The sequence below is a fragment of the Acanthochromis polyacanthus genome, chromosome 11 (assembly GCF_021347895.1).
Source record: "Acanthochromis polyacanthus isolate Apoly-LR-REF ecotype Palm Island chromosome 11, KAUST_Apoly_ChrSc, whole genome shotgun sequence".
Lineage (NCBI taxonomy): Eukaryota > Metazoa > Chordata > Actinopteri > Pomacentridae > Acanthochromis > Acanthochromis polyacanthus.
Window position 1 is genome coordinate 2,854,720 of NC_067123.1, and position 25,138 is coordinate 2,879,857.

At 40.2% G+C, this 25,138-nt stretch overlaps 1 protein-coding gene across 1 annotated transcript in view; it reads right to left on the reverse strand.

Annotated features, from left to right (window-relative positions):
• Positions 1 to 388: 388 nt before the first annotated feature.
• myo1g (myosin IG) overlaps positions 389 to 25,138 on the reverse strand; it is a 64,399-nt gene continuing 39,649 nt past the window's right edge. Inside the window, exons 19-22 of the mRNA XM_051955656.1 lie at positions 23,699 to 23,803; positions 22,030 to 22,143; positions 18,527 to 18,684; positions 389 to 876 (exon numbers count right to left, since the gene is read on the reverse strand). Coding sequence (XP_051811616.1) covers positions 714 to 876; positions 18,527 to 18,684; positions 22,030 to 22,143; positions 23,699 to 23,803 — 540 coding nt within the window. The 3' untranslated portion in view covers positions 389 to 713. The remainder of the gene's footprint in view (positions 877 to 18,526; positions 18,685 to 22,029; positions 22,144 to 23,698; positions 23,804 to 25,138) is intronic.

Below are 25,138 nucleotides of genomic sequence, written 5' to 3' on the forward strand. Positions count from 1 at the left end.
AAAGCTCCATAAACACGTAATAGTGGATGTTCGTTGGATCAATAATGAGCCTTTTGAAATGAAACACTTAACTGAAGCCTTAAAGGAGGATTTCTCAATTTTACACTTTAAATATGAGATATAAACTGTAATAATAAAGACTTCAGTTGTGAAAATGGAAGAAATGTTCTGTGAGCAGATCAATAATTGGATTTAAAGCTCCCTAAACACTGAACAGGGGAGTTTGTTGGATTAATAATGGGTCTTTTGAAACTAAACACTTGATTTAAGCTTTTAAGCACTTTTCCTCCGAAGCCCCAACACATTGAGGGAAAATCAAAGAAAATCAGAGTTTTAATCGGCGAATTAAAGTCTTCATGTGGAGAAATTAAGAGACGACTCGCTGTAATAAACCTTCAATAATTTATTTTCTTTAAACTGTCCCGTCCTTCTCATTGCTCCTGACATGAAACAACAAACGTGAGAAAACACAAAAATAAATCATCTGCCGGGATGTGCAACTTGTTCAATCTTCTCGTCAAAAAACATCGTCAATATTTAATAAAACTGCAGAAAAAGCAGGGAGAAGTCTCGTTTTCGTCCGGTGAACTTGAAGCTCCTGCAGCTCGGGACCGAATTCGGACTTTAAGAGCTTTGAGGAACCCGACGGTCCACCTGAGAACACGTCCAGAGTCTCAGTCTTTAGGTGTTTCTTCAGGTGTGGAGGAGCTTCGTTAGTTGGCAGGAACCAGCAGGATGAATCCGTCTCGACTCTTCTTGAAGTCGGCGACGGTCTGACCGGCTCTGGTTTCCACGGTGACGCTCTTCGGTTTTCCTCTCATGTGGAGCTGCAGAGCCGAACGACAAACCTTCACCGGGAACGGAACTTTTCTGATGCTGGAAGACAAAAAAACAGACGGTTCCAGTGTTATTACCAGCGTGAAGTTCTGTAATGATGACATTTATTTTCACATCTCTGGAACATTGAAGTTCTCCATCAACCGTCGCCTGATTGGCCAAGACAGAGAGCCCTAATCCTCCAGAACCAGAACCAGACAGAGATCCTTAACCCTCTCTTCTGACTATAGTCTTGTTCTTTCCTTTGACACTTGGTTTGAACCCTGAAGCTCCAGAACCAGAACCAGAACCAGAACCATATCTACAGAGCATCTAATAACCGATCAGCTCCATCGTCCAGCAGCGATCCTCGATGTTTCGTTTTTCCCTCTTCTCCTAAATCATGGCTGCAGATCACAGGTGCATGAACTCATCGTTACGTCATTTTAGTTATTATGCAACCGAGCTGGGAGTCGGTCCAATCGGGTAAAAGCATCAGAAGAAGCACCTGAAAGCTCCCAGAGACGTTGTGAATAAACAGAAACAGCATGAATTCACTGGAAGCTCTGCAGGAATTACAGATTAACATTAAATTCATCTCAACTACAAGCATGTTAAATGTAATTAATTGGAACATTATCAGTGTATTTATCTATTTTTAAAACCAAAAGCTTCATGAAATAAGAATACGGTCAAAAGTACAGCTAAAAATGAGTGTCTAACTATTAAAGTGGAAAAAAAACAAAAAAAAAACAAAAACAGCAACTGCTTTTCTGGAACCATGCATCTGAAATCATCACCTCCTTCTGCTCCATTATCTGACAAGTTTATAGAATAAAATATTGATATTTTTAAAGGTATTTCACCCTGCGCATCGACCCATTTTCCCCAGGTTTTTTCACACATTGAAATCAAGATCTCACTAATTATTAAGGGTAAAATGCAGAAATTGTTGTGCAGAAGTGGACTGGAGAACCAGAAGATCGAGCTGATGTCTGAGGTGTCCAATCTCAAGCTGAAGCTGAATGGCATGGAGAAGGACAGGCTGGACTTTGACGACAGATTCAGGCACAGCGAGGATTTGATTCTTGAAATTAATGAACTGCGGTACAGATTGACGGACCTGGAAAGTGAGAAACTACAGTACGAAAAGAAAGTTAAATCTACAAAGGAGGAGCTTGACCTACAACACTGTAAAAAATAAAAAGTAAAAAACAGTAATTTGTCCTCGTACATTTGACTGTAAAATGACAGCGTTTCACTGCACTGACATCTGTTTAAAAAAATCATTATTTGACATTTATTATCTTTACGGTGTTGTTTGTCATTACTTGAAAGACAAAATATGTATATTAAAGACAAAAAATGATAAAGTGTTAATGTGGCAGATTCTAAAACTAACCTGCAGACTGTGAGTTCTGTATAATTTAGTTTATGTTTTCAGTCTGTGGTGTTAAAAATCTGATCCTCCAGCTGAATTTCCACCATCTGACGGCTCTGTGGAGGAAACCGTCTCCGACCTTCAGCTGCTGCCTTACTTCCTGTTTTGGTGGATGAAGAATGTGAAAGCAGCCTCCTGAGCTGCTGATCCGGAGGCTGTGCAGCAGGTGTGGCCCCTGATGAACCCTGGAGCAGCTGAGCGGGGCCAGAACCCGACACACAAACCCACTGACCTCCGCCGGGTTTTCCAGCGAGCGGCGCTGATCCCAGAGCAGCTCCAGTGAAACCGGACGCCGCTGCAGCGCGTTGAGAAAAGCTCTGGCAGCAGCGAGGATGCCGGCGGTGCAGCGATGTGGAGATTCCTGCTGCTGCCAGAGGAAACCGGAGAACCGAGACCATGAAAACAGGCAGCTCAGCACGGATCAGCCCAGTTTAAAGACTAGACTCTGATTCTATTCTGGCTGTAGGAGTTTAACTGTCCTCTCCACAACAACAACAACAGCATCAACAACTGAATCTAACACTCCAGATGACCTGACGTCTGCTTCAGGCTCTGGAGATGGAGGAAATGATCTCCTTGAAACACACCAGCAGCAGCTTTATGTTGTTTCTGTGCAGTCAAACCTCTCAGGAAGCAGCTCTGGGTGGATGTTTGGGACTAAAGCCTGATGGTCTGTGGTCTGAATCCCACCAACAATCATCCTCTAACCACCTTCTGACCTGAACCCACAGGAACCAGCGGTAGCACCAGACGTCTCTAAGACAGGTCTTTATTCTAGCGGCGGAACAGTTTGTCCCTTCAGGGCTGTAGTAGAACAGAAGTTTGACTTTTCCTCTTCAGAACAAACTTCTGAGACAAAACGCCTGAATCATGTCCAGATTCTCACTCAAAACTGCATCTTATCAGCCAAAAATAACATCCTAACCAACCCTAGGAAACTCTGAGTGATCTGAGTGTTATTAACCAGCTCTGTTTAGTTCATTTTAAATATGTTTGGGACGATTCATTAAGGAAATAAAGGATCAGATGTTGGTAAAAATCAACATGAAGCAGCTCTGCTCATCTAAAACCAACATCTAGACCCCTAAGAACACCAACATGTAGAACTCTATGAACACCAACATCTAGACCTCTATGAACACCAACATCTAGACCTCTATGAACACCAACATCTAGACCTCTGTGAACATCTAGACCTCTATGAACACCAACATCTACACCTCTATGAACATCTAGACCTCTATGAACACCAACATCTAGACCTCTATGAACACCAACATGTAGAACTCTATGAACACCAACATCTAGACCTCTATGAACACCAACATCTAGACCTCTATGAACACCAACATCTAGACCTCTGTGAACACCTAGACCTCTATGAACACCTAGACCTCTATGAACACCTAGACCTCTATGAACACCAACATCTACACCTCTATGAACACCTAGACCTCTATGAACACCAACATCTACACCTCTATGAACACCTAGACCTCTATGAACACCTAGACCTCTATGAACACCTAGACCTCTATGAACACCAACATCTAAACCTCTATGAACATCTAGACCTCTATGAACACCTCCAAGTCTCCAGTTTCCTGTGTTCACACATCATGAAAAATGAATTTTAGTCTACAGCAGCGTACGAGGACATCGTAAAGACGGTTCTAGTTATAGATCCGTCTGAAGAACTGATGTAAAGATGAATGTTTGTTGATGATAGAGCGTGAACAGGCGCCGCTCAGAATCACATTTACAGCCAGAAATGAGTCACTCTGGCCTGAATTCTTCCATGACTTCATGTTCAAAGTTCTAGGAAAGTTTCATTTTTGAATTCTGCTTCAGAAACACTCAGAGAAAAGAAGAACACCATGTGGACATGCTAAAAATGCTTCAGAGCTGCTGGTAGAATAACGTCGTTTCTGTTGAACAGAACCAGGCATCATGCTAAGCTAAGCTAAGCTAACGGGTCCTATACTGAATGAACAGTCGGATCAGAGCCTTTCTTTCCATCTTCTCGTCTGAACTTGACACCTCGTCATCAACACAATCATACAGTTTTGCCCCTGAAATCTTAATTAGCTGCTGCCTGGCAACCATCGCCGGGGCAACAACAGCATCAGCAGCCCCACGCAGGGGCGACCAGACCAGCCGAGTCCTCTGTGACGTTTCAGATCCTCCTTCAGGATGGAGACTCATCCATTATAACAGCAGGTCTCCATCAACCAGCTGCTCTCCACCGAGGCATTCTGGGAAACATGAGTCACAACACAGGAGAACGCTGACGTCTATCAATGGAGTAAATACGGGTCAAGACGTAGACGCTGCAGTCGTAAATATGGACTGAATCATCGAGTGTGAAAAGTTTAAATATCACAACAGTGTCCTTGGCTCTGGTTTATTCTCAGAACAAACCGCAGAAACAGAACTGATCTGAAGTAGGTCGAGATATGAGATTAATTCAAACTTTTATTTTTAGAATTCAAATATAAATGATGATCATTTCAGATCTGGAGGACGTTTGGGTTCAAAATGTCTGAAAAACTAACCTTTCTGCTCCACATTGATCAATAATAGGTATTGATTGTCTCATTTTATTCCATGTTTCTGTGTTGTTGCTAACCCTACTCTAATCCATGCTAATGTGATCTTTTTCTCAGCAGTAGAAGCTAGATATTTAGCTAGCTGTTACTGCTGACCACTGATGGAAAACAGTCCAAAGAATGAGTCTGATCCTGATAATATGAGGTAGAGAGAGACATTCAATCAAGGCTGACAATGGATGAAAAGATGGAAAATAGAAGAGAGGACATAGCTTTGATCTACACATTCTGTAGGAACACTGTTGGAGGATGGAAACGACAAAAACAAGACATAAAATGACAAAAAGACACAAAATGACAGAAATGAGACAAAATACAACAAAAACAAGACAAAAATACAAATAACGAGACAGAAAACAACAAAAACAAGACAAAACGACAAAAATAAGACAAAAAGACAAAAACAAGACAGAAGATGACAGAAATGAAACAGAAAGGAACAAAAACATCTACAGGTTGTGCTACCATGTTGTGGGACACCTTCCATGAATAATAACTATTTAAAATATTATGTTGATTAAAAAATGTTCCCACAATTACAGAGACATGAATAAAAAAATAAAACCATAAAAAGTAGATTTAAATTAGATTCTAACTGTTTTATCAGAGATCCAGTTTGATCATCAGGAGGGAGGACAAGAGAAAAACTCCAGACTTATTTGGTATTTAAAATATTTTAAACATTATTTTCTCCTAGTTTTTATAGATTTGGTCTCAGGACAAGAACATTTACACACTGCTGATGTTTTAGGGTTTAATACGTGGATTATTGATGTAAAACGTCCTGCAGGTCTGGAATGATCCTGATATGGGTTCAGAAGTTCTGCACTCTGGTTCATCCTCCAGAACGATCACATGTTTCTGAGATACAATCTGATCAGCTGAAGCATCAGATCAATTATCAATAAGGAGGAACGGCTGGATGTTATCAGTCGTCTTTATGCAGCAGCAACATTTGTTACACTTCAGGGCCGATCAACAGACTGGAAGCTGCTATTAAACTCATCCTGGTTCAGACATCAACAGAAACATGAGGCTGGCAGAGATGAAAACAGTTTTCCTTTGAGTTCCTCTACAGTAGGACTGAGAGGCTGCTGTGGAGAATGAAACCATTTTAAAGGAATCCATTTGTGTTGCTCTGAAGTGGACTTTAAGGCAGCACGTGTAACATTTGGATCCACAAAGACGCCTTTTGATGCCGTTTCAGGGTCAGCAGCTGAAACTCTGAGAGCAGCCAGGAGGTTTAAAGGAAGCTCTGACAGAAAGTCCCGGAGATTAACCAACCCAAAGTCACTTTGTCTCCATAAACCCATGAACAGTCACTGCTTCTGTTGGAAAAACCCCTCCAATCAAACTGCTGACCTACTAAATGTCAAAACATGCAGGCAGGTTCAAAAAAACCTTTTAAATCACATCATTTATCAGAGCTACAAACTGTAAACACAGAAATTAATGTTTTGATTTTCAACTTTTCAATGGTTCTTTGCATGAATCATGAGGTCAGTGCAGCTGCATCGTAAAAAACAATCAAATCAAACTTTAAAATTGTCTTTATTACTCCGTCAAGGAACGCGATCGAGTTACGTGATGATATCCAACATCTAGACCTCTATGAACATCTAGACCTCTATGAACACCAACATCTAGACCTCTATAAACACCAACGTCTAGACCTCTATGAACACCAACATCTAGACCTCTATGAATATCTAGGCCTCTGTGAACACCAACATCTAGACCTCTGTGAACACCAACATCTAGACCTCTATGAACACCAACATCTAGACCTCTATGAACACCTAGACCTCTATGAACATCTAGACCTCTATGAACACCTAGACCTCTATGAACATCTAGACCTCTATGAACACCAACATCTAGACCTCTGTGAACATCTAGACCTCTATGAACACCTAGACCTCTATGAACACCTAGACCTCTATGAACACCAACATCTAGACCTCTGTGAACACCAACATCTAGACCTCTATGAACATCTAGGCCTCTGTGAACACCAACATCTAGACCTCTATGAACATCTAGACCTCTATGAACATCTAGACCTCTATGAACACCAACATCTAGACCTCTATGAACATCTAGACCTCTATGAACATCTAGACCTCTATGAACACCAACAACTAGACCTCTATGAACATCTAGACCTCTATGAACATCTAGACCTCTATGAACACCTAGACCTCTATGAACATCTAGACCTCTATGAACACCAACATCTAGACCTCTGTAAACATCTAGACCTCTATAAACATCTATGAACATCTAGACCTCTATGAACATATAGACCTCTGTGAACTAGGGCTGCAACTAATGACGCGTCGACGAATCATCTGAGCACGATACGTCATCAAAAGCAGAAGTGAACGTGCAATGCAACCGCGCTCCGGTTGGACGGAGATTTTTGTTGCATTGCGCGTTCACTTCTGCTTTTGATGACGTATCGTGCTCAGACGATTCATCGACGCGTCGTTAGTTGCAGCCCTACTGTGAACACCAACATCTAGACCTCTATGAACACCAACATCTAGACCTCTATGAACACCAACATCTAGACCTCTGTGAACACCAACATCTAGACCTCCATGAACGCCAACATCTAGACCTCTATGAACACCAACATCTAGACCTCCATGAACGCCAACATCTAGACCTCTATGAACACCAACATCTAGACCTCTATGAACAGAGTAGAGAGGAAAAGTCTGGAGAGCAAACATGGAGACAGAAAAACATTTACAGTATGAGGAGACAAATTGAGCACAAAGAGACATAAAACAACAAAAATTGTCATAAGGCGAACCAAATTACAAAAAATGACAAAAAGGACAAATGGGACACAAATGTGACACAAAACAACAAGAGGAGACGATAAGAAAGACAGAGAGGAAAATCAAAGCTACTGGATAAATAAAAACTTGTTCAGAAACTTGAGTCAAATTGAAAAGAATTGTGTGCAAAATTTTAGGCATTTAGATTAAGTTTAAGTAATTTCGGACAAGTTTTGAACCATTCTGGGTCTTTTTTGATTAGTTTAGACCAATTTTGACTATATTTGACTTTAAACTAAATTTTAGTCCTTTTGAACTGGTTTCAACTAATTGTGCAGAGTTTTCAAGTTATTTTGGACCATTCTTAAAGAGGTTTGGACAAGTTTTTAGTCATTTTGGACACTTTTTGTTACTGTACACAAAATTTCAGTCAATTTTGTACAACTTCATATGACTTTGGACAAGTTTTTACGTTATTTTACACGTTATTAGTTATTCTGGACAGTTTTTGAGGTGTTTTGGATGATTCAAAAATAGGTTTGGAGAAGTTTTGGATGAAATTGGAGTCATCTTTTTAGACAGAGAATAAAATGCTGCATGGCTCAGAAACAGAGGAGAAGGTTGTTGGAGATCCATTCAGCATGGTGAAACATCTTCTACTGATGATGAACAGAATAAACTGATTAAATATGTTTATATCCATGAGGATTCACCATTTATTTCCATTATTTATCAGCCATGGGAGCTCCTGTTGTATGTGTTTAAATTAAATCTCTTTTATTTCACTTTCATTTTCCTTTTATTTTTGTGGAAAAAAGAGTCCACATAGAATAAACATTGGTCACCAGTGAGCAAAGATAAGTTTACAGTAGGGCTGGCCCAAATAGTGGTTTCTGGCCGCCGAATATTTGGGCCCTATTAAAGACGAAAATCTCCGAATATTCGTTCCGCCCCGTAACATCCGACGGTCGAGTATTCGGATCCGTTCCTCTGGTCTCCCGGGTCCAAATTTTGCCTTCGTTTTGTCTTCAGTTAAACTGAAGAATTCCCAAACAGTGGAGGTCTTCAGCATCTTGTCTTGTGTTTATGCAACGAAGTGAAGCGTGACGTCAGAGTCGGCAGCAACCCGGCCATTTGGGTGGTGGTAACAAACACAAAAATTTTCGCGGGCAGGCGAATATTTGGATACCAAAATTAATATCCAGTTACCGAATATTCGGATATTCGGGATATTCAGGTCCAGCCCTAGTTTACAGTGAATAAAAATGTGACCAAAGCAGAAAATGCCAAGAAAATGAAAGTTTAGAGGATTACATTATTTATTAAACATTCACCCTGGTTATTTCTAGCCTTTATTTTCTGCCGTTTTTCATTAATCGTAGTGTTTTAATGTCAAGCTTTTTTATACTGCAGCAACAGCAGACAAAGAGCAGCTTTCGTTGGCCTGATATCTTATTAAACAATATCCTGATCACTGTTAAGAAGGAGACTTTCTGCTGTTTTTCAAGCACATGAATGAAATTACAACTAAATGCTGACCTGAATGACAGTAATATGATATGAAATACATGGAAGTCACATGTCTCTGGTGACTTACCCGAGCTAAAGGACAACTTTTATGAGGAGGAGAAATATTTTATTAGCAGTGTCCTGTAACATTAATCCGGCCTGAATGGGCTTTTGTGAGTCACGTCTTCTTAAAACCTACATGAAGACGGACAACCGGAGCCTCACAGGAGCCCTGAAGTCCTCATAAAGTCCCATCACATCTAAAGACCGGACAGATTCAGTCCTTTTCATTCCGTTCGTCCTCCTTAGATGCCGTTTTGTGGGTTTCTGTGAGCGTCACATGAGCAGCAGCAAACTGAAATCTGTATTTCTGTGTCAATAAACGGTCGTAACCTCGGTGGGGGTGGAAGTTTTTAACCTGAGCAGGATATTTTCTCGCTGTTTGATGGTCGAAGTGTGGTGCAGAGTCTGGACCGAGTTAATTTAGTCATGAAGCCTGAGAGTGTCTGCCTGAATCAACGGCTGCTTTCACTGCTTCTCTGCACCGAAAAAGTTGTTCATTTCAGCTGTTTGACTTTAACTTCAGAAGCTGTTATGGTTTGAATAAATCAGTCAGAAAATTTACAGACTAGAAAAGCCCTCAGAGTTCAGTCCTCCTCCAAGGCTGCTCATTCATTCCTCATAAAGACTTGTTTTAGTTGAACAAACACATCAACAAAGATGCTGTGTTGGTTCTAAAGTGTTCCCGATCTTATTATTTGACATATTTTCCACTACATTGACCTAAATCTCATTAATTTATGCGTGAAAACTGAAATATTCAAAGAGATCATTTGGTCACAACATGAAAGAGGGACAGAAAGTCTCTGCTGCCAGCTCTTTTCATAGAAGCCAGGCCATAATAAGCTCCTATATGACGCATTAGAGGCTGAATTATTCACACGTGCTGCCAATCAGTCGACGACAACAAGCTTCCACTGCGACCAGCAGCGGGACTCTGTGGCTAAACGAGGAGAATCAGTGGAGCACATGACCCGGCAGCTCGACAGGAAATAGGTCAATGATGAACTATTCACATCCACCTGGGTGGGAGTCGGTTGCCATGGTTACTCTCCATATGATCAAACCCGCACAGGCATCGATCCCGGTGCAACAGGCCAGATATATACCCTGGGGTATAAACTGGTCTAGGTCAATATATACCCTACTTTAATGTATAAAGAATTTTTGGTCAACATCTTAGGGAAGAGTTTAGGCCAACATTTCAACCTAAAATTTGTTTTAAATATTGTTTCCTGATGTTTAATGTTGTACAGTTTGATTACATCTATTATTTCTCTGCCTATAAGATCTAGATCAGGAGAGTCCAACTCATCTTAGTCCAGGTTCCACATCCAGTCCAGTCTGATCTCCAGTGAAACCAGTAAAGCCAGTAAAACCACAGCACAATAGCCTGTAAATAACCACAACTCCTAATGGCTCCTTTGTTTTAGTGCACAAATGTTCACATTTCAGGAATTATCTTTTGACTAAACATCATGAACAACCTGAAATTTATGAAGAAAAATAAATTCAGTTTCATCAACATTCATCCTCAGTTTATCATTTCCACATTACAACTTCCAGATCACAGAGTGTCTACAAAGGAACACAACATTTAGTCACCTGGAACTGAACCATGGAGGATTTACTGGAGGATCACAACCACAGAAGAAGACAAAGAAAGACACAATAAAACAAAAACGAGAGAAAATATTACAAAAATGAGACACAAAGTGACAAAAGAACAATCTAGTATTTTACTTTCTGATCCAAAAAACTTGTCATGGTCTAGAAATTATTTTAAATTTATAGTTTTACTAATGTACAATCTGCAGTTAGTCTTCTCTGGAATTTTTACACTTTGAGGGCCGGATTGGACCCTCTGGAGGACCACTTTTGGTCCACGGGCCTCATGTTGGACCCTCTGGAGGACCGCTTTTGGTCCACGGGCCTCACGTTGGACCCTCTGGAGGACCGCTTTTGGTCCGCGGGCCTCACGTTGGACCCTCTGGAGGACCGCTTTTGGTCCGCGGGCCTCACGTTGGACCCTCTGGAGGACCGCTTTTGGTCCACGGGCCTCACGTTGGACCCTCTGGAGGACCGCTTTTGGACCGCGGGCCTCACGTTGGACCCTCTGGAGGACCGCTTTTGGTCCACGGGCCTCACGTTGGACCCTCTGGAGGACCGCTTTTGGCCCACGGGCCTCACGTTGGACCCTCTGGAGGACCGCTTTTGGTCCACGGGCCTCATGTTGGACACCCCTGGTCTAGATCTTATTGAAGGGAGCCACATCCACAGATTGGACATAGTCCTTGAAGGTGGTGACGGCTTCCTCCAGTAGATATGTTCCCACTTTATCATTCACTACAAACCAAACCTAAAGGGCAAAGTAAACCCGGGTATAAACTGGTCCAGGCCAACGTATGTGTTTAGGGGTAATCTGGCTTGTTACACTGGGTCGCCTGTCAGTCCTGATCGGAAGATTTAAGGTTGGAAAAACCTGAAAGGAGCCACGAACCAAAGGACGAGAAGCTCAAACACATCGAGGACGGCCGCCGAGGGACAGGAAGCAGAAACAGAGGAGATATTTCAGGACCGCCGTGACGCCTTTCATGACCCAAAAAGCAAAATTAGAACGAGAAGGCCAACTTCACCAAACTGTCGACGCCCCAACGAGGTCAAACAAGGAAGTCGAACTGGGAAGTCAACAAGTCGTGGCCATCGGTAACAGGACAGAGCTCCGTCTGATCGTTAAAACCTCCTCACAGACCTGAAGGAGGCTTCAGGATTAATGAACTCATTTCTGTTTCTCGCCTCACTGCAGAGGGAGGGGTGACCCAGAACACTGCTATTAATGCAACACCATGCAGGCCTCTACATATTCATAGAGGAAAGTGCTGATGTGGAGAAGATGAAGAAGAAGAGGAGGAGGAGGAAAACAAACAAGAAGCAAAGGAAAAACACAAGAGAAAGTTAGAAACAAGATGAGAGCAGATCACTGCAGTCTTCTTGTTTCTAACTTTGTCTTGTTTTTTCAGATTTGTTCCAAATATAATAATAATCACCGACACAACAGTTTGCATGTGTCCTTTTGAGTAATGAAGTTATCTTCAATCCAGAAACTTTATTGAGTTAAATGATTACAGTCAGATGGAAGAGGAGACCTGAAGAAACATGAAGTTATCGAGCTAATTCCATTAAGGTACATCAACCTCATTATGGCTTTAAATCAACTAACGCAGGAATTTCAGTTTAAGGTACACAGAACCGATGCAGGTCTGTTACATCAAACCAACTTAAAATTAGATTATCCATGAGTTTAGTGGTTGGAACGGCTCCATTAAAGGACTCTATAGAATGTATAGAAGACTTTTAACGGGCTCACATGTTAGACTTAAGAAAAATAAGGAAACTAAAGTGTAAATTAATGTGCAAATGGTTCTGGTACAAGACATGATGCACGAAATCCTCTTAGTATTTAACAATAAAAGATTAAAAAGTCTAAATGCAGCAAAACAATAGATGCAGTTGAGACTTTAAATGTGTTTTCTAATTTTACTGAGCCCTGTTTTTCTCCCAGTTTGTCTAGAAACTCTTCTTCCAGTCAGTAAAGAGCCTCTGCTGGTGATCAATAAAACTCCAAATCCCCCAATGTGCCTTTTAAGTAAAGAATCCTCTGAATCCTTTAAGGCCGGGGCAGATCATTCCCTAAATCCACCCTCATATTCCCCCAGCTGTCCCAGCAGATGGTCTGACCCCCCAAACAGCCCCCAGACTCCCCCATGAGGCCTCCAGTAAACACCGACATGCCGACACTCGCTGCCTGCTGCTGACAGCCCAGGAGCAGGTAGGAGGAGCTGGAGGCTGAGGAAGGAGACGGTGAAGAGCGTGGAGGAGTTTTCTCCATCGAGGCTGATGTGACATGACAGCCGACCAGACAGCTCGTCTCCTCCGACAACACAGAGCGGCTTTGAAGTCAGATTCTACCTTGTTGCCGCTAACGCTGCCTTCACTGACCCAGTTCTGTTCAACTCATCGTCACCACAAACCTGCACACGCTCAGATCTGCTGTCTGGAAGTGAAGAAGAGTCAAAGTGTGAAGCTCTGAATGTTGCCTCCTTAATCCTCGACAACCAGAACGTCCTGATCTGACCCCAAACATCACAATCAGCATCTTTTAACTGCATTACAAATGGTTTTACTGCTCCGGACCCGCCTACGAGTTCTTCTATCAGATGAACTGTTTGGGCAGAACTCCATCACTACAGTGGAGCACGGTGGCGGCAGCATCATGCTACAGAGGGACTTTAGTTCCCCGACAAAAGGATGGAAACTGTACATGTTATTTTCAGCACTGAATGGAATTGTGATGAGAGTTATTTGAGAGAACATATTTTAGCTTGTTTACTTGGTTATTTAGTTTTTTGTGTTTAAAAAACACAAAAATCAACAACAGTGCAGTTACAAGCTCGTTAACTGTGTTGTTTTGCAGTAGTTTCATATGAATGTACTGCGTTACTGTAGTAGTTTGGTAGTAAACTGGTCTCAGATCAGATCAGGTTGACAGAAAATGGACCACGACAACAGACCAGCATGACGTTAGTGTGGCGTTAGCGTGATGTTAGCGTGACGTTAGCGTGACTCTCATATCCTGACAGAAGGAACTACCAGAGGACGGTGATGTCATCCTCCTCTCCCTCGCACATGCTCAGTGCGACCCGTCCCAGGAGGAGGTCGTGACCTCGGTTCTCCACAGACAGAGCAGAATAAAGACGGAGAAACGCCGAGCCTCCAGCTGCTGCACACAAACCAAAAGTCTGGACCTCGTAAAAACACAGAAGAGACTGGATCATAAAACATAAAGCTCTTAATAACCAATCTCCATCATATCTTAAAGATCTGATAGTACCTTATTATCCTAGTAGAACTCTTCGCTCTCAAGCTGCAGGCTTACTTGTTGTTCCTAGAATTTCTAAAAGTAGAATGGGAGGCAGAGCCTTCAGTTATCAGCTCCTCTCCTGTGGAACCTGCTCCCAGTTTGGGTTCTGGAGGCAGACACCCTCTCTATTTTTAAGACCAGGCTTAAAACGTTCCTTTTTGACAAATCTTATAGTTGGGGCTGACTGGGTGACCCACAGGGGTTCGGCTTGTGTCTTCATTGCACAGCTGACTCCCTCTTGGACGTCCCTTCGTTCTGCCCCTAGTCATGCTGCTATAGGCCTATAGGCTGCTGGGGGACTTTTCTTGACGCACTGAGCCCTTCTCTATCTACCTTTACATTTAATATGTATACCGTTATTGCAGTACATTCACTCTGTTTCCCCCTGTGCTATTTCTCTGAGTGTCCCTGGTCCCAGAGCTGGATGCTTCAGATCTGTGGTTGATGTTCCACCAGCTGGTCCAGTCTCCATCATGTCCACTGTGGGATGCTGCTGCTGACCTTCCTCCAGCCCTCTGCTTCCAACTCCCTTTTTCCACCAGTCAACTCTGCATTGCCTTCACTATACTGTTATGCTAACTTACATACTGTTTGAATTTTACTGCTAGCTATATATGGAGTATGTTTAATGTCAGAGCCGTACATCATCAGAGTAAACTATGAGTCAGTTTTCAATGTTAGCTTATACTTTGTCTGTGTCACATATCCTGTCATGCATGTATCCAAATGTGTGTTGTGTTTTCCTTGCTTTCCCACCCCTCCCTCTTCTCCCATCCCTCCCCCTTGCCCTCCTCTGTCCCTCTCAACCCCCCCGGCCAGCAGGCAGATGGGTCCCCCCTATATAGAGCCGGGTTCTGCTCGAGGTTTCTTCCCTGTTATAAGGGTGTTTTTCCTTGCCACTGTCTCCTTTGGGCTGCTCTGGGGGTCAGGCATTTGGGTTCTGTAAAGCGTCTTGAGACGAGTTGACTGTAATTGACGCTATATAAATAAAATTGAATTGAATTGAATTGAATTGAATTAAAACACGGTTTGTTGTCGTCTGCCGGACAGAAACAACAACAGTCAGCTGACGCTTCATCTCACATCATAAAAACACTGAATGGAGCTTTTTGTTTGGCCTCTGATGAAATAAAACTCCACAAAAACACAGATGCATCCAGAGCAGAAAGAAAACATCACAGTCTGGATGAAGGGGAACATTCACGGATTTATCTGTCCAGCTGGATCTGCTGGGTTTGCTGTTTTTTTTTTCCATAGACAATAATTAATAAAAATAATGAAAGTATAAAGTCACTCAGAACTGAAACCTCCTAAGACCAGGTGTCCACATATGGTTTTAAAATACAGATGATTGTTCATAATAATAATAATAATAACATATTTAATATATAAAAGGTTTCAATTTTAAAAAAGAATGCATTGTTTGTAATAATAATAACAATGATGATGATGATGATAATAATAATAAAAATTTGAATATTCAAAAAGAGCATATTGTTCTTAAGAGTAATAATAATAATAATAATAATGATAATAATAATAACAATATACATATAAAATATTAAAGATATTAAAAAAATCAAAAAGAGCATATTGTTCAGAATAACAACAACCATAAGAATGACCATATAAATAACATAAATGATAAAATATTTGAAATATTAAATTTTTCTAAAAGAGCATATTTTTTAAATATTTGTATAATAATAATAATATAAACATAAACATAGTATAAATATAATAAAACATAATAATCAAATATTAGATATGATCTGACGAGCACATTTATCGGTTACTCCTTATCCCAAATAAGTAGAATAAATTTAGAACAGGAACAACCAGAGCTCAGGTCTGAGGAGCTACGATGATTAACCGATAAACGCTTCCTCTGCAGTCGCTTCTTCAACTTCCAGATTTTCTCTCAGCTGTTTTTCTCCACATTTAAACTCTAAAACACACTTGAATCAATTCATAGTTTATAAAGACGTCAGTGAAGCAGAACCGGGCAGGATTTTAGGTTAAATCTGTCTCAGTGGTCAGAACTTACGACTAAACGCCCACATTTATTCTCACCAGAGCAGACCGCTGCTGTGAAACCATTCAGGAGGTTTGCAGACGAACAGAAACGAGATAAACGAGGAAGATGTCAGCGGGAATTAATCACTTCAGACGTTATTCAGACGCAGCGACGGTGGTGATAAACGTGACCGAGGTTCAGACTGAAGGTTTTCATTCATTCCTTCCTCTCTGCCTCAGGCTTTCTCTGATTCAGAAATGAGTCACGCCAGCATCATGAGGACGCTTTAATTTGACTCTGATGAGGTTCAACAACAGTCAGAAAAACGGAATTAGAAGCAGCTAAAAGGCCAAACAGATGGTTTGGTTTTAGTAATACTTTAAACCATTAATGTCTTGGAAAATATTCACAATATAGCCACAAATTCTTCTCTTCATGCACAAAGCAATGCAGACGTTTTTTTTTTTAGCTTTTCAGATTTGTTTTGAAGGATTATTTTTACAACAAACAAGATCACTGCTTCATATTCGCCAACCAATCAAGACGGGTAACATCCACATCCATCCAGACTTTTACACACAAACCTTCATCATGTGCTCCTATCTGATATTTGAATGAAATGTTGTCATAATTAGCACATAAGTTCTTGAATTCTGAATAAAAGCATGTTCTGAGAGGTTCCAGTCAGACCATTCTCCAGTCCTGACCCAGAGCTGTGCAGAATGGTCTGACTGCACCTTATCATTATGTCGCATTTATTCAGATTTTCATCATTTCGGTTTGTGATAAATGTGTGTTTGTACCTGTTCTCGTCATGCAATTTGCTGATTTCATTGATTTGAACCATAATCGTTCCTCCAGCTTGCTAACAGAAAGAGAATTTGCCTCATCGTCTGCAGTAACAGCAGACTGATACCTGAAATCTACATCCAGTTAGACGACAAATACTGATGCTCTACTAGTAAAAAAAAGCTTATTTTAGATTAGGTTGCATTATGCACAAAGCAGTGCTGTAGGTTTTTTAATTTTTCAGTTTTGTACATGACCTACATTAGTTGAATCACTGTGTTTTCACTGGAAGGGTCAAATAAACAACGTTTACTAGGTTTGAGTCTTTTTTTAGTCAATAAAGGAGCAAATGTTCAGTGCTAATCTTCAAACAAGACGACATGGTCATCAATATCCCCCGCCACATGTGATGTCTATGAGTCTATATTCAAAATAGTGATAAAGGGCCATAACTCTGTTAAATATTATCGCACAGGTCTCATTTTTGAACTTGATCAAGGTGTCCATGGTGTGAAGCTACACACTAAATTTCGTAATCCAAGCTGTAATAGTTTCCGAGAAAAGCTGTCCCCTTCATCTCGGACGGACGGACGCATGGAAGCACGGACGGACGGACGGACGGACGGAGGCCAAACCTATATCCCCCTTTTCCACTTCGTGGAGGTGGGGGATAATAAAAGCAGGTTTCTGTAGAAGCACGATAATGGATTTCTGCTGATATCAGATATATCAACATTTTCCTGCAGATTTTTTACCCTGATGCTGATAAACACACACACATTGTTAATCTAACCGCAAACAAAGGAGCAGAATTAACATGTTCCTGCTTAAAACGCAGCCTAAACGAAGCTTTTCACTTCTTTGTTGGTCACATTCAAAGGGCAAAATAGGAAAACTACCTCAACGTACATGGAAAACGTACAATATTTAAACTAATGCAACATTTTCAGACTAAACTGCAGATCTTTAGTGTTTCCTGACTGTCAGTGTTCATTGTAGGTGGTGCTGATATTCAGGGTCCAAGAACCAAAAAGACCCTCTGAAACCCATTTTTCATGCTTTGTCCGTCTTTTGAATCACAGTTTTAAAGCCTAAAAATACTGGAAAACGCGTGAAACTTTGCACACATATCAGGACTGGTGAACATTTGATATTTCAGGGGAATTGTATAGGTATGATCCAAAATGGCTCAATAGCACCAACTGAAAAATTTCAAACAGGAAATATAGCCACCTGGCGGACAATTTGCAGGTCTTGTCATGAAACAGGAAGTCCTGTCTAACTAGCCTGTACATCTTTCAGTCTGCCTCAAACTTTACATGTGTGATCACAGTTCAGCCCTGATGACAAACATAGACCGACAAACAGTCACAGTCAGAGCGCCACCTGGTGGACATTTTGCAGGCTTCGCCATGAAACAGGAAGTGCTGTCTAACTAGCCTGAACGTCCTTCAATCTGCCTCAAACTTTACATGTGTGATCAGAGTCCTGCCCTGATGAATTCCACAGCTGTGAGCCAAATGACTCAATAGCGCCACCTGGAAAACTTCAGCCAAGTGTTGGTGAAAAACTGACCGTGTGAAGTGGTCCACCAGAGATCCCACCAGTTCTCCCACTCGGTCCTGGTTGGGGCTCAGCTCTCCTCTCTGCAGACACAGCAGGACGTCATCCTGAGAGGACGTATGCAGCGCCACCATCTGGTCAACCCCAGAGGTTACACTCACACCTGTAAACTGGAGACAGAAAAATACCATTAATGTATGGATATCAGGTATTATTCAGAGAAATGTATCATTCATTTATGGATTTGAAATATTATTGAGAGCAAAAATACCATTAATTTACAAATATTAACCATTATTGAGTGTAAATATACCATTAATATTCAAATATTAACCCTTATTGAGAGAAATATACCATTAATTTACAGATTTGAACCATTATTGAGAGAAATATACCATTAATTTACAAATATTAACCACTGAGAGCAAAAATACCATTACTTTAAATACATCTGACATTGTTTATATGAAAAATTCTGTATATTAAAGATAGAATAAATGTAAAACTTTTGTTAAACCGTTGATTTTCAGATTTTCCTTGTTTTGTGAACTTACAGATTGAACATTGTAAAGTCACAGTTGACTAAAAACAAAAGGTTCCAAAACTGTAAATAAGATCCACTTGAAAAAAAATCTATATTTCTGCAAATAGCAAATTTTTTCTTTCACAGACTTTGGCCATAAAATGACAGTTTTACTGTGTTCCAATGAGCAAAAAATGTGATTACTTTACAAATATTTGCAATTATTTGAAAGTAAAATTATGTATATTAGGGATTAAAACTGTTATTTTACAGACCCTAAAATGACATTATTTTACTGTATATAAATCTCATCAAAATGTATTTATTTCACAGAAATTTGCTGCTATTTTTCCTTTTTTTTGTTATGATATTCCACCATTCATTTATAATATTTTTGTTAGTTTCTTATGGGTATTTTTTTTTTACAGTCAAAGACCTGAATCCTTGGTTCAGACTGAAGGCTCATATTCTGTGACACAGATTGCAGAACTGTCAATGAATTTTCTATGACGGTGTCTGGGATTATCAGGTCAACATATGAAACCTGTGACGTTAAAGGAGAACGTGGTCGTATATCCTGGATCAGAAACCAGGTTAGGAAGGAGGCCGGCAGGATTAATACTTCTGTAAAACAGAATTATTTCCAGTGAGACGGTGCAGCGAGCCGTGACCCAGATAATTAAGATAATTATTAAGACTGTGTGTGTTTCAGTCTTTTTGTCTGTAAAATCAGTTATTATTGGACTATTAGTTATTTAAAAGAAAAAAGGTGTCTGCTAAATAACCTCAATAAGAACCTCGATAACCTCTCAAAATCTGAATAACCTCCTAGAACCTTAATAACTTCAAGAACCTCATTAACCTTGAGAACCTCCAAGAACCTCAATAAGCTGTCAAAACCGCGATAACCTCTCAGAACCTCAATAACCTCCCAGAACCTCGATGACCAATCAAAACCGCGATAACCTCTCAGAACCGCAACAACTTCGACAACTCCCTGAGATCTTTTATAACCACTCAGAACCTTGATTACTTCCCAGAACCCTGATAACCTCCAAGAACCTCAATAACCTCTCAGAACCTCAATAACTTCAAGAACCTTGAAAACCTCCCAGAACCTCGAAGACCTTCCAGAACTTCAATAATCTCAGAGAACCTTGATAACCACCCAGAAAGCCAATAGCTTCTCAGAACCTCAATAACCTCTTAGAACCTTGGTAACCTCAAGGAACCGCAATAACCTAAATGACCTCAAAAACCTCTCAGAACCTCCATAAGATCTCAGAACCTTGACAGCCTCTTAGAACTTAGATAACCTCCCAAACCTCAATGACCTCAAAAAACCTCGACAGCCTTCCAGAACCTCAATAACCTCGATCGCCTCCCAAAGCCTCAATGAGCTCTCAGAACCTTGATAACCTCGTAGAATCTTGGGAACCTCAAAGAGCCGCCATAACCTCAATAAACTTTCAGAACTTTGATAACTTCTCAGAACCTCTGGAGGCAACGCTGTGTCTTTAACTCTACTTCTTTAATTTAGCTTCTTTAATTCTTCTTCTTTACCAATGTTTTCTGTTTCTGCTTCCTTAAATCTACTTCTTCAACTCTTCTTCTTCAGCGCTGTTTTGTTCCTGCTTTAACGCTGTTTTTTTTTTCTACTTCTTTAACTCTGTTTCTTTAATGCTGCTTCTTTAACGCTGTTTTCTGTTTCTGCTTCTTTAACGCTGCTTCTGTAACGCTGCTTCTTTAACGCTGTTTTCTGTTTCTGCTTCTTTAACGCTGCTTCTGTAACGCTGCTTCTTTAACGCTGTTTTCTGTTTCTGCTTCTTTAACGCTGCTTCTGTAACGCTGCTTCTTTAACGCTGTTTTCTGTTTCTGCTTCTTTAACGCTGCTTCTGTAAATCTGCTTCTTTAACGCTGTATTCTGTTTCTGACCTGGTTTCGACTCGTGTTCTGAGCAGCAGCTATCTTTAGCCGCTGCATAATGAAGCCGTTGAACCCTCTGGCAGGTTGTGACCGACTCGCTGTGGAAACAGCTGGACGTCCAGCTGTGGTGACTCATGGAGGTGTTACTACTGTTCTCCGAAACCTTCATCACACCGAGCATTCAGCAGAAAACTAACACTAACCAGCTCTCAGATCCCGTTTATCTCCGTCTGCTGTAAAAACTGAGAGACGACCGTTACAGTTTTAATAGAAACTAATTAAAAATAGTCAGAAATGTTGGTGAAAAGGACTGAAATCACAACGAATGACCAAGAAATGTAAAAATAAATAAATAACAGTTCAATAACTTTCACAAATATTTTGTTCAAGCAGAGTCAAAGAAACTGTTAAACAATTATTTACAATTTTTCAATCATTAATCTGCAAATTTATCTTTCAAATTCTAACAATTTCTGTAAAATAATTATGTTTTGGTGGATTTAAATGCAGCAAATCTGTGTATTTTTACACACACTGTAAAATAAAAAACATATTTATAAAAATATATTTTTTAATTTGGATGTTTTTTTTTTTTACACATTTATCCCTGTCAGTGTTTGTTTTGAGAGGCGACGTGAAAATTCATAATTTCTGTTCTTCACAGTGTAAACAGACAGCATTTTTTGGTTTCGCTTTTTTAAATACAGCAAAAAAAAAATACATATCTGTAATTTTATGACTATAAAAAAGAACTAAACTTTTATTAAAACCCAGAATTTTGCTGTTATATTTATGTTTTTGGCCTCATTCATTCATTAATAAATGCTTTTTTATTGTGGTTTTATGAGTTATTATCTGCAATTTAACAAAACTGGGAAAATCTTTTAAAAATTACAGGTAAAAGTTGTATTTTTTTACAGTGTCCACAGACAGTAAATGTACTTTTCTGCTGTTTATTATCCTCTTTAAAGTGACCTTGGGTGTTGTGAAAGGCGCTGCCAAATAAAATGTATTATTATTATTGTTATTACATCCAGACGGTTGTGTTCAGGAGCTTCATACTCACGGTGTCCAGAGGAACCTTCTTCAGAACCTTGTACTGCTTCTTGGGCTCTAGTTTGTAGATGAACTTGTCTGTGACCACCAGGCTTCGGTCTGTACTTCTGTTGAATCTGTTCACCTGAGAGCAGCACAAACACTTTCATTTTCCATTTCCTCATTCACAGAATTTCACTGACTTACAGCGACTCTAAACAGATTTTACCTCAATCCTTTGGCTGCTTTACAAAACTGAATTATGGTCAATTTAGTTTGGACGAGAAAAAAAAAGAAAAAGACTCTTTCATGTCAAGAGCGAAATGAAACTGTAGAAAGAAATTCTACAGTGATGTCATTAAATGTTGTCTCCTTGGAACCATTTCTGTGGAAAATGAATCTTCTCTTCAGACTGCATCAGGTCCTCATCCAGGATTTCATTTACCCTCTACCTTTTCCTTGAGGACGTCCTGCTCTAGTCACATTAATTCATGTTCCATCTTCCTTCCATTCCTTCATGATGGATTTAACTGGACTCAGAGATCTTCAGGAACTTTAAATGTTCTCGTATCGTCCTCACTGATGCTTTTCAACAACCTTTCCTCAGAGTTTCTTGGTCCTTCAGTCTTCATGGTGAAGTTCTATCCAGGAGTTCTGATCCTTCACAGACTGGACCTTCACATCCAGAAGTCTTTATCCTCCAATCATTAATCGTCTTTGTTTCATTCATTTGTGACTTTTAGCACCAACTGGCTGCAGCTGAGTTCAATCAGGTGATTTAAAGCAGCCGAATAGTTTCGCTGTTACTTTATTAGGGCTGGCCCGAATAGTGGATTCTGGTCTCCGGATATTCGGGCCCTATTAAAGACTAATATCCAAATGTGGCGTGGCGGAGACGGCCCAACGGAGACAGCCCGAATATTGGGATCCATTTGTCTGGCCTCGTGGTAACAAACATGAATGGATGAGCCGAGATGAGCCGAACACGGTGGGATGAGCCAAAGTAGGCCGAAGGCGAAGGAAAGAGTTCCGAATATTCCTATGTGTACATGTTTATGTGATCACACGACGGGATGAGCCGATGTGAGCCGATGTGGGCCGAAGGCAGAGGGAGGACAGTAAGGCCACATATTCGTTCGACAGCGGGGGAGGGGGCGAATATTCAGATACCAAAATTAATATCCGGATACCGCCGTAGCGAACGAATATTCGGATATTCGGGTCCAGCCCTACACTTTACAATTCATATTTTTGATTAATTCACTTAATTTTGTAGAAATCAGTTTTCACTTTGACATGAAAGATGATTTATTCAAACTCTAATTTAAATTGACCAGGATTCAAAAGAGAAAAACTTCCCAGGAAGGTGAACACTTTCTTTTTATAGGAGCTGTATCTTCAAATATAATAATCCGTAGCTATAATTCAGCCTCTCTTTAATCTCTGATAACTAAAATATGAGCATTATAATCCAGGTTCAGCAGGAGGTTCAATAACCAGCAGGAAAAATGAAACCTTAAAGATGAAAGAAACTTTCAGAGTGAATTCACAGCTCATGATTAATCCTGTGATCGTCTTTCAGGAGGTTTTGTTCAGCTGTCAGAACATGAAGAGAGACGTGTGGGTGGAAATGAGAAAAACATCCCAGAGCTAAAAGACAGAAGACAGAAGACAGAAGACGGACGCTGGGTTCCTCGTACCTTCCTGCAGGAGCCTGAGAACAGGATCTGACCGAACTCGTCTTTGTTCTTCAGCTCTTTGGAGACTCGGATGAATCCGGAGCTGGTCTGAGGACAGTCTCGAACCTGAACAGAGCAGAGTTTCATCAGATACAGTCCACACCTTCTTGGTAACTCTCTAGTGACTCTTAACTGCTTTAATTCCATCAGCGGTGGATCAGAGCAGAAATCTAACAGTGAGTCCTCCAAACAGGCCACCGTCCTCCGTCTTTACGTTCTTTTACTGCCAACATATATTTTACATCCAACTATTTAAACCCAGTATTCAGTAAAATGCTAAAACCTCTCCAAGCAGGAATGTTGGAGGGTAGAATCTTTTGCGTTTTACAAAATCTGGCTTCTAGAAATGATTTCTTTTGGTGAATTTTTAATTAAAAAATGTTGAATAAAGTGAAATATTCAGATTTTAAGCTTAGATATGCATAATTTTTTAGTTCAAAGAGTTGAAAAGCCAACATTTCCTTCTGTTTTTCTGGTTTCTAGCTCTGATAATTCATGTAATTTTGGTGATTTTTAAAAGACGGCATCCTATAAAAATGCAGCGGTGGGTGGATTGTTGTTACTTTTATTTAAATTCAGCCAAAAACTCCCTGAATTTTTGTCATGTGACTGTTGGCCGTAGATGAACCACTGATGGCTTCAGAGACGCACCGAGGAACGTAGAATTTTCGTGTTTGACAGAACCTGGTTACAACTAAAACTTTATTTTTTGTCTAATTTTTAACTGAAGCATGTGGAATAAAGTGATTTTGATGAAATATTCTGATTTGTAGCTGAGATCTGGTGAAGTTTTCTGACTGAACGGCAGACATCAGATGTGAAGAAAGTTAAAAATCTGACGTTTATTTCCATTTTTTTTTACAGGTTCTACTTCTGATAAATGATGTAATTTTGGTGATTTTTATGAAAATAACGAGTGTTTTGTGCTGAAAACATCCAGTCTGTTCTATTTAAAGTTTGCAGTTAAACCTTCACGTGATGAAAACACTCAGAAGGAAACATGTGAATCTGCATCACAAATAAATAAACTCTTCAGTAGGAATAGAAAAGTGTTCACAAACAGTAAAACATCTGTGTTAATAAAGCAGACTCAAAAAATCATCTGCAGCAACCAGATTCCAGAAAACGCAAAAGATGCAGTGATTAAAGACACAAATTTGACTTTATTTTCAACACGTTTGAGGGATTTTCTGTAATTTTGGATCAATTTTAGATAAACTTGAGTCATTTTGGACGGAATTCACCAAATTTCAGACACAATTTAGACAAATTTCAGAAAAGTTCTCGTCATTCTGGACTGTTTTTGGGTCACTGAGGACACCTTTACAGTCCAGTTTTGTGTTTTTGCGGTGATATGAGCAGCTGGAAGCAGAACAGAACAAAAGGACATGATGTCTCTAA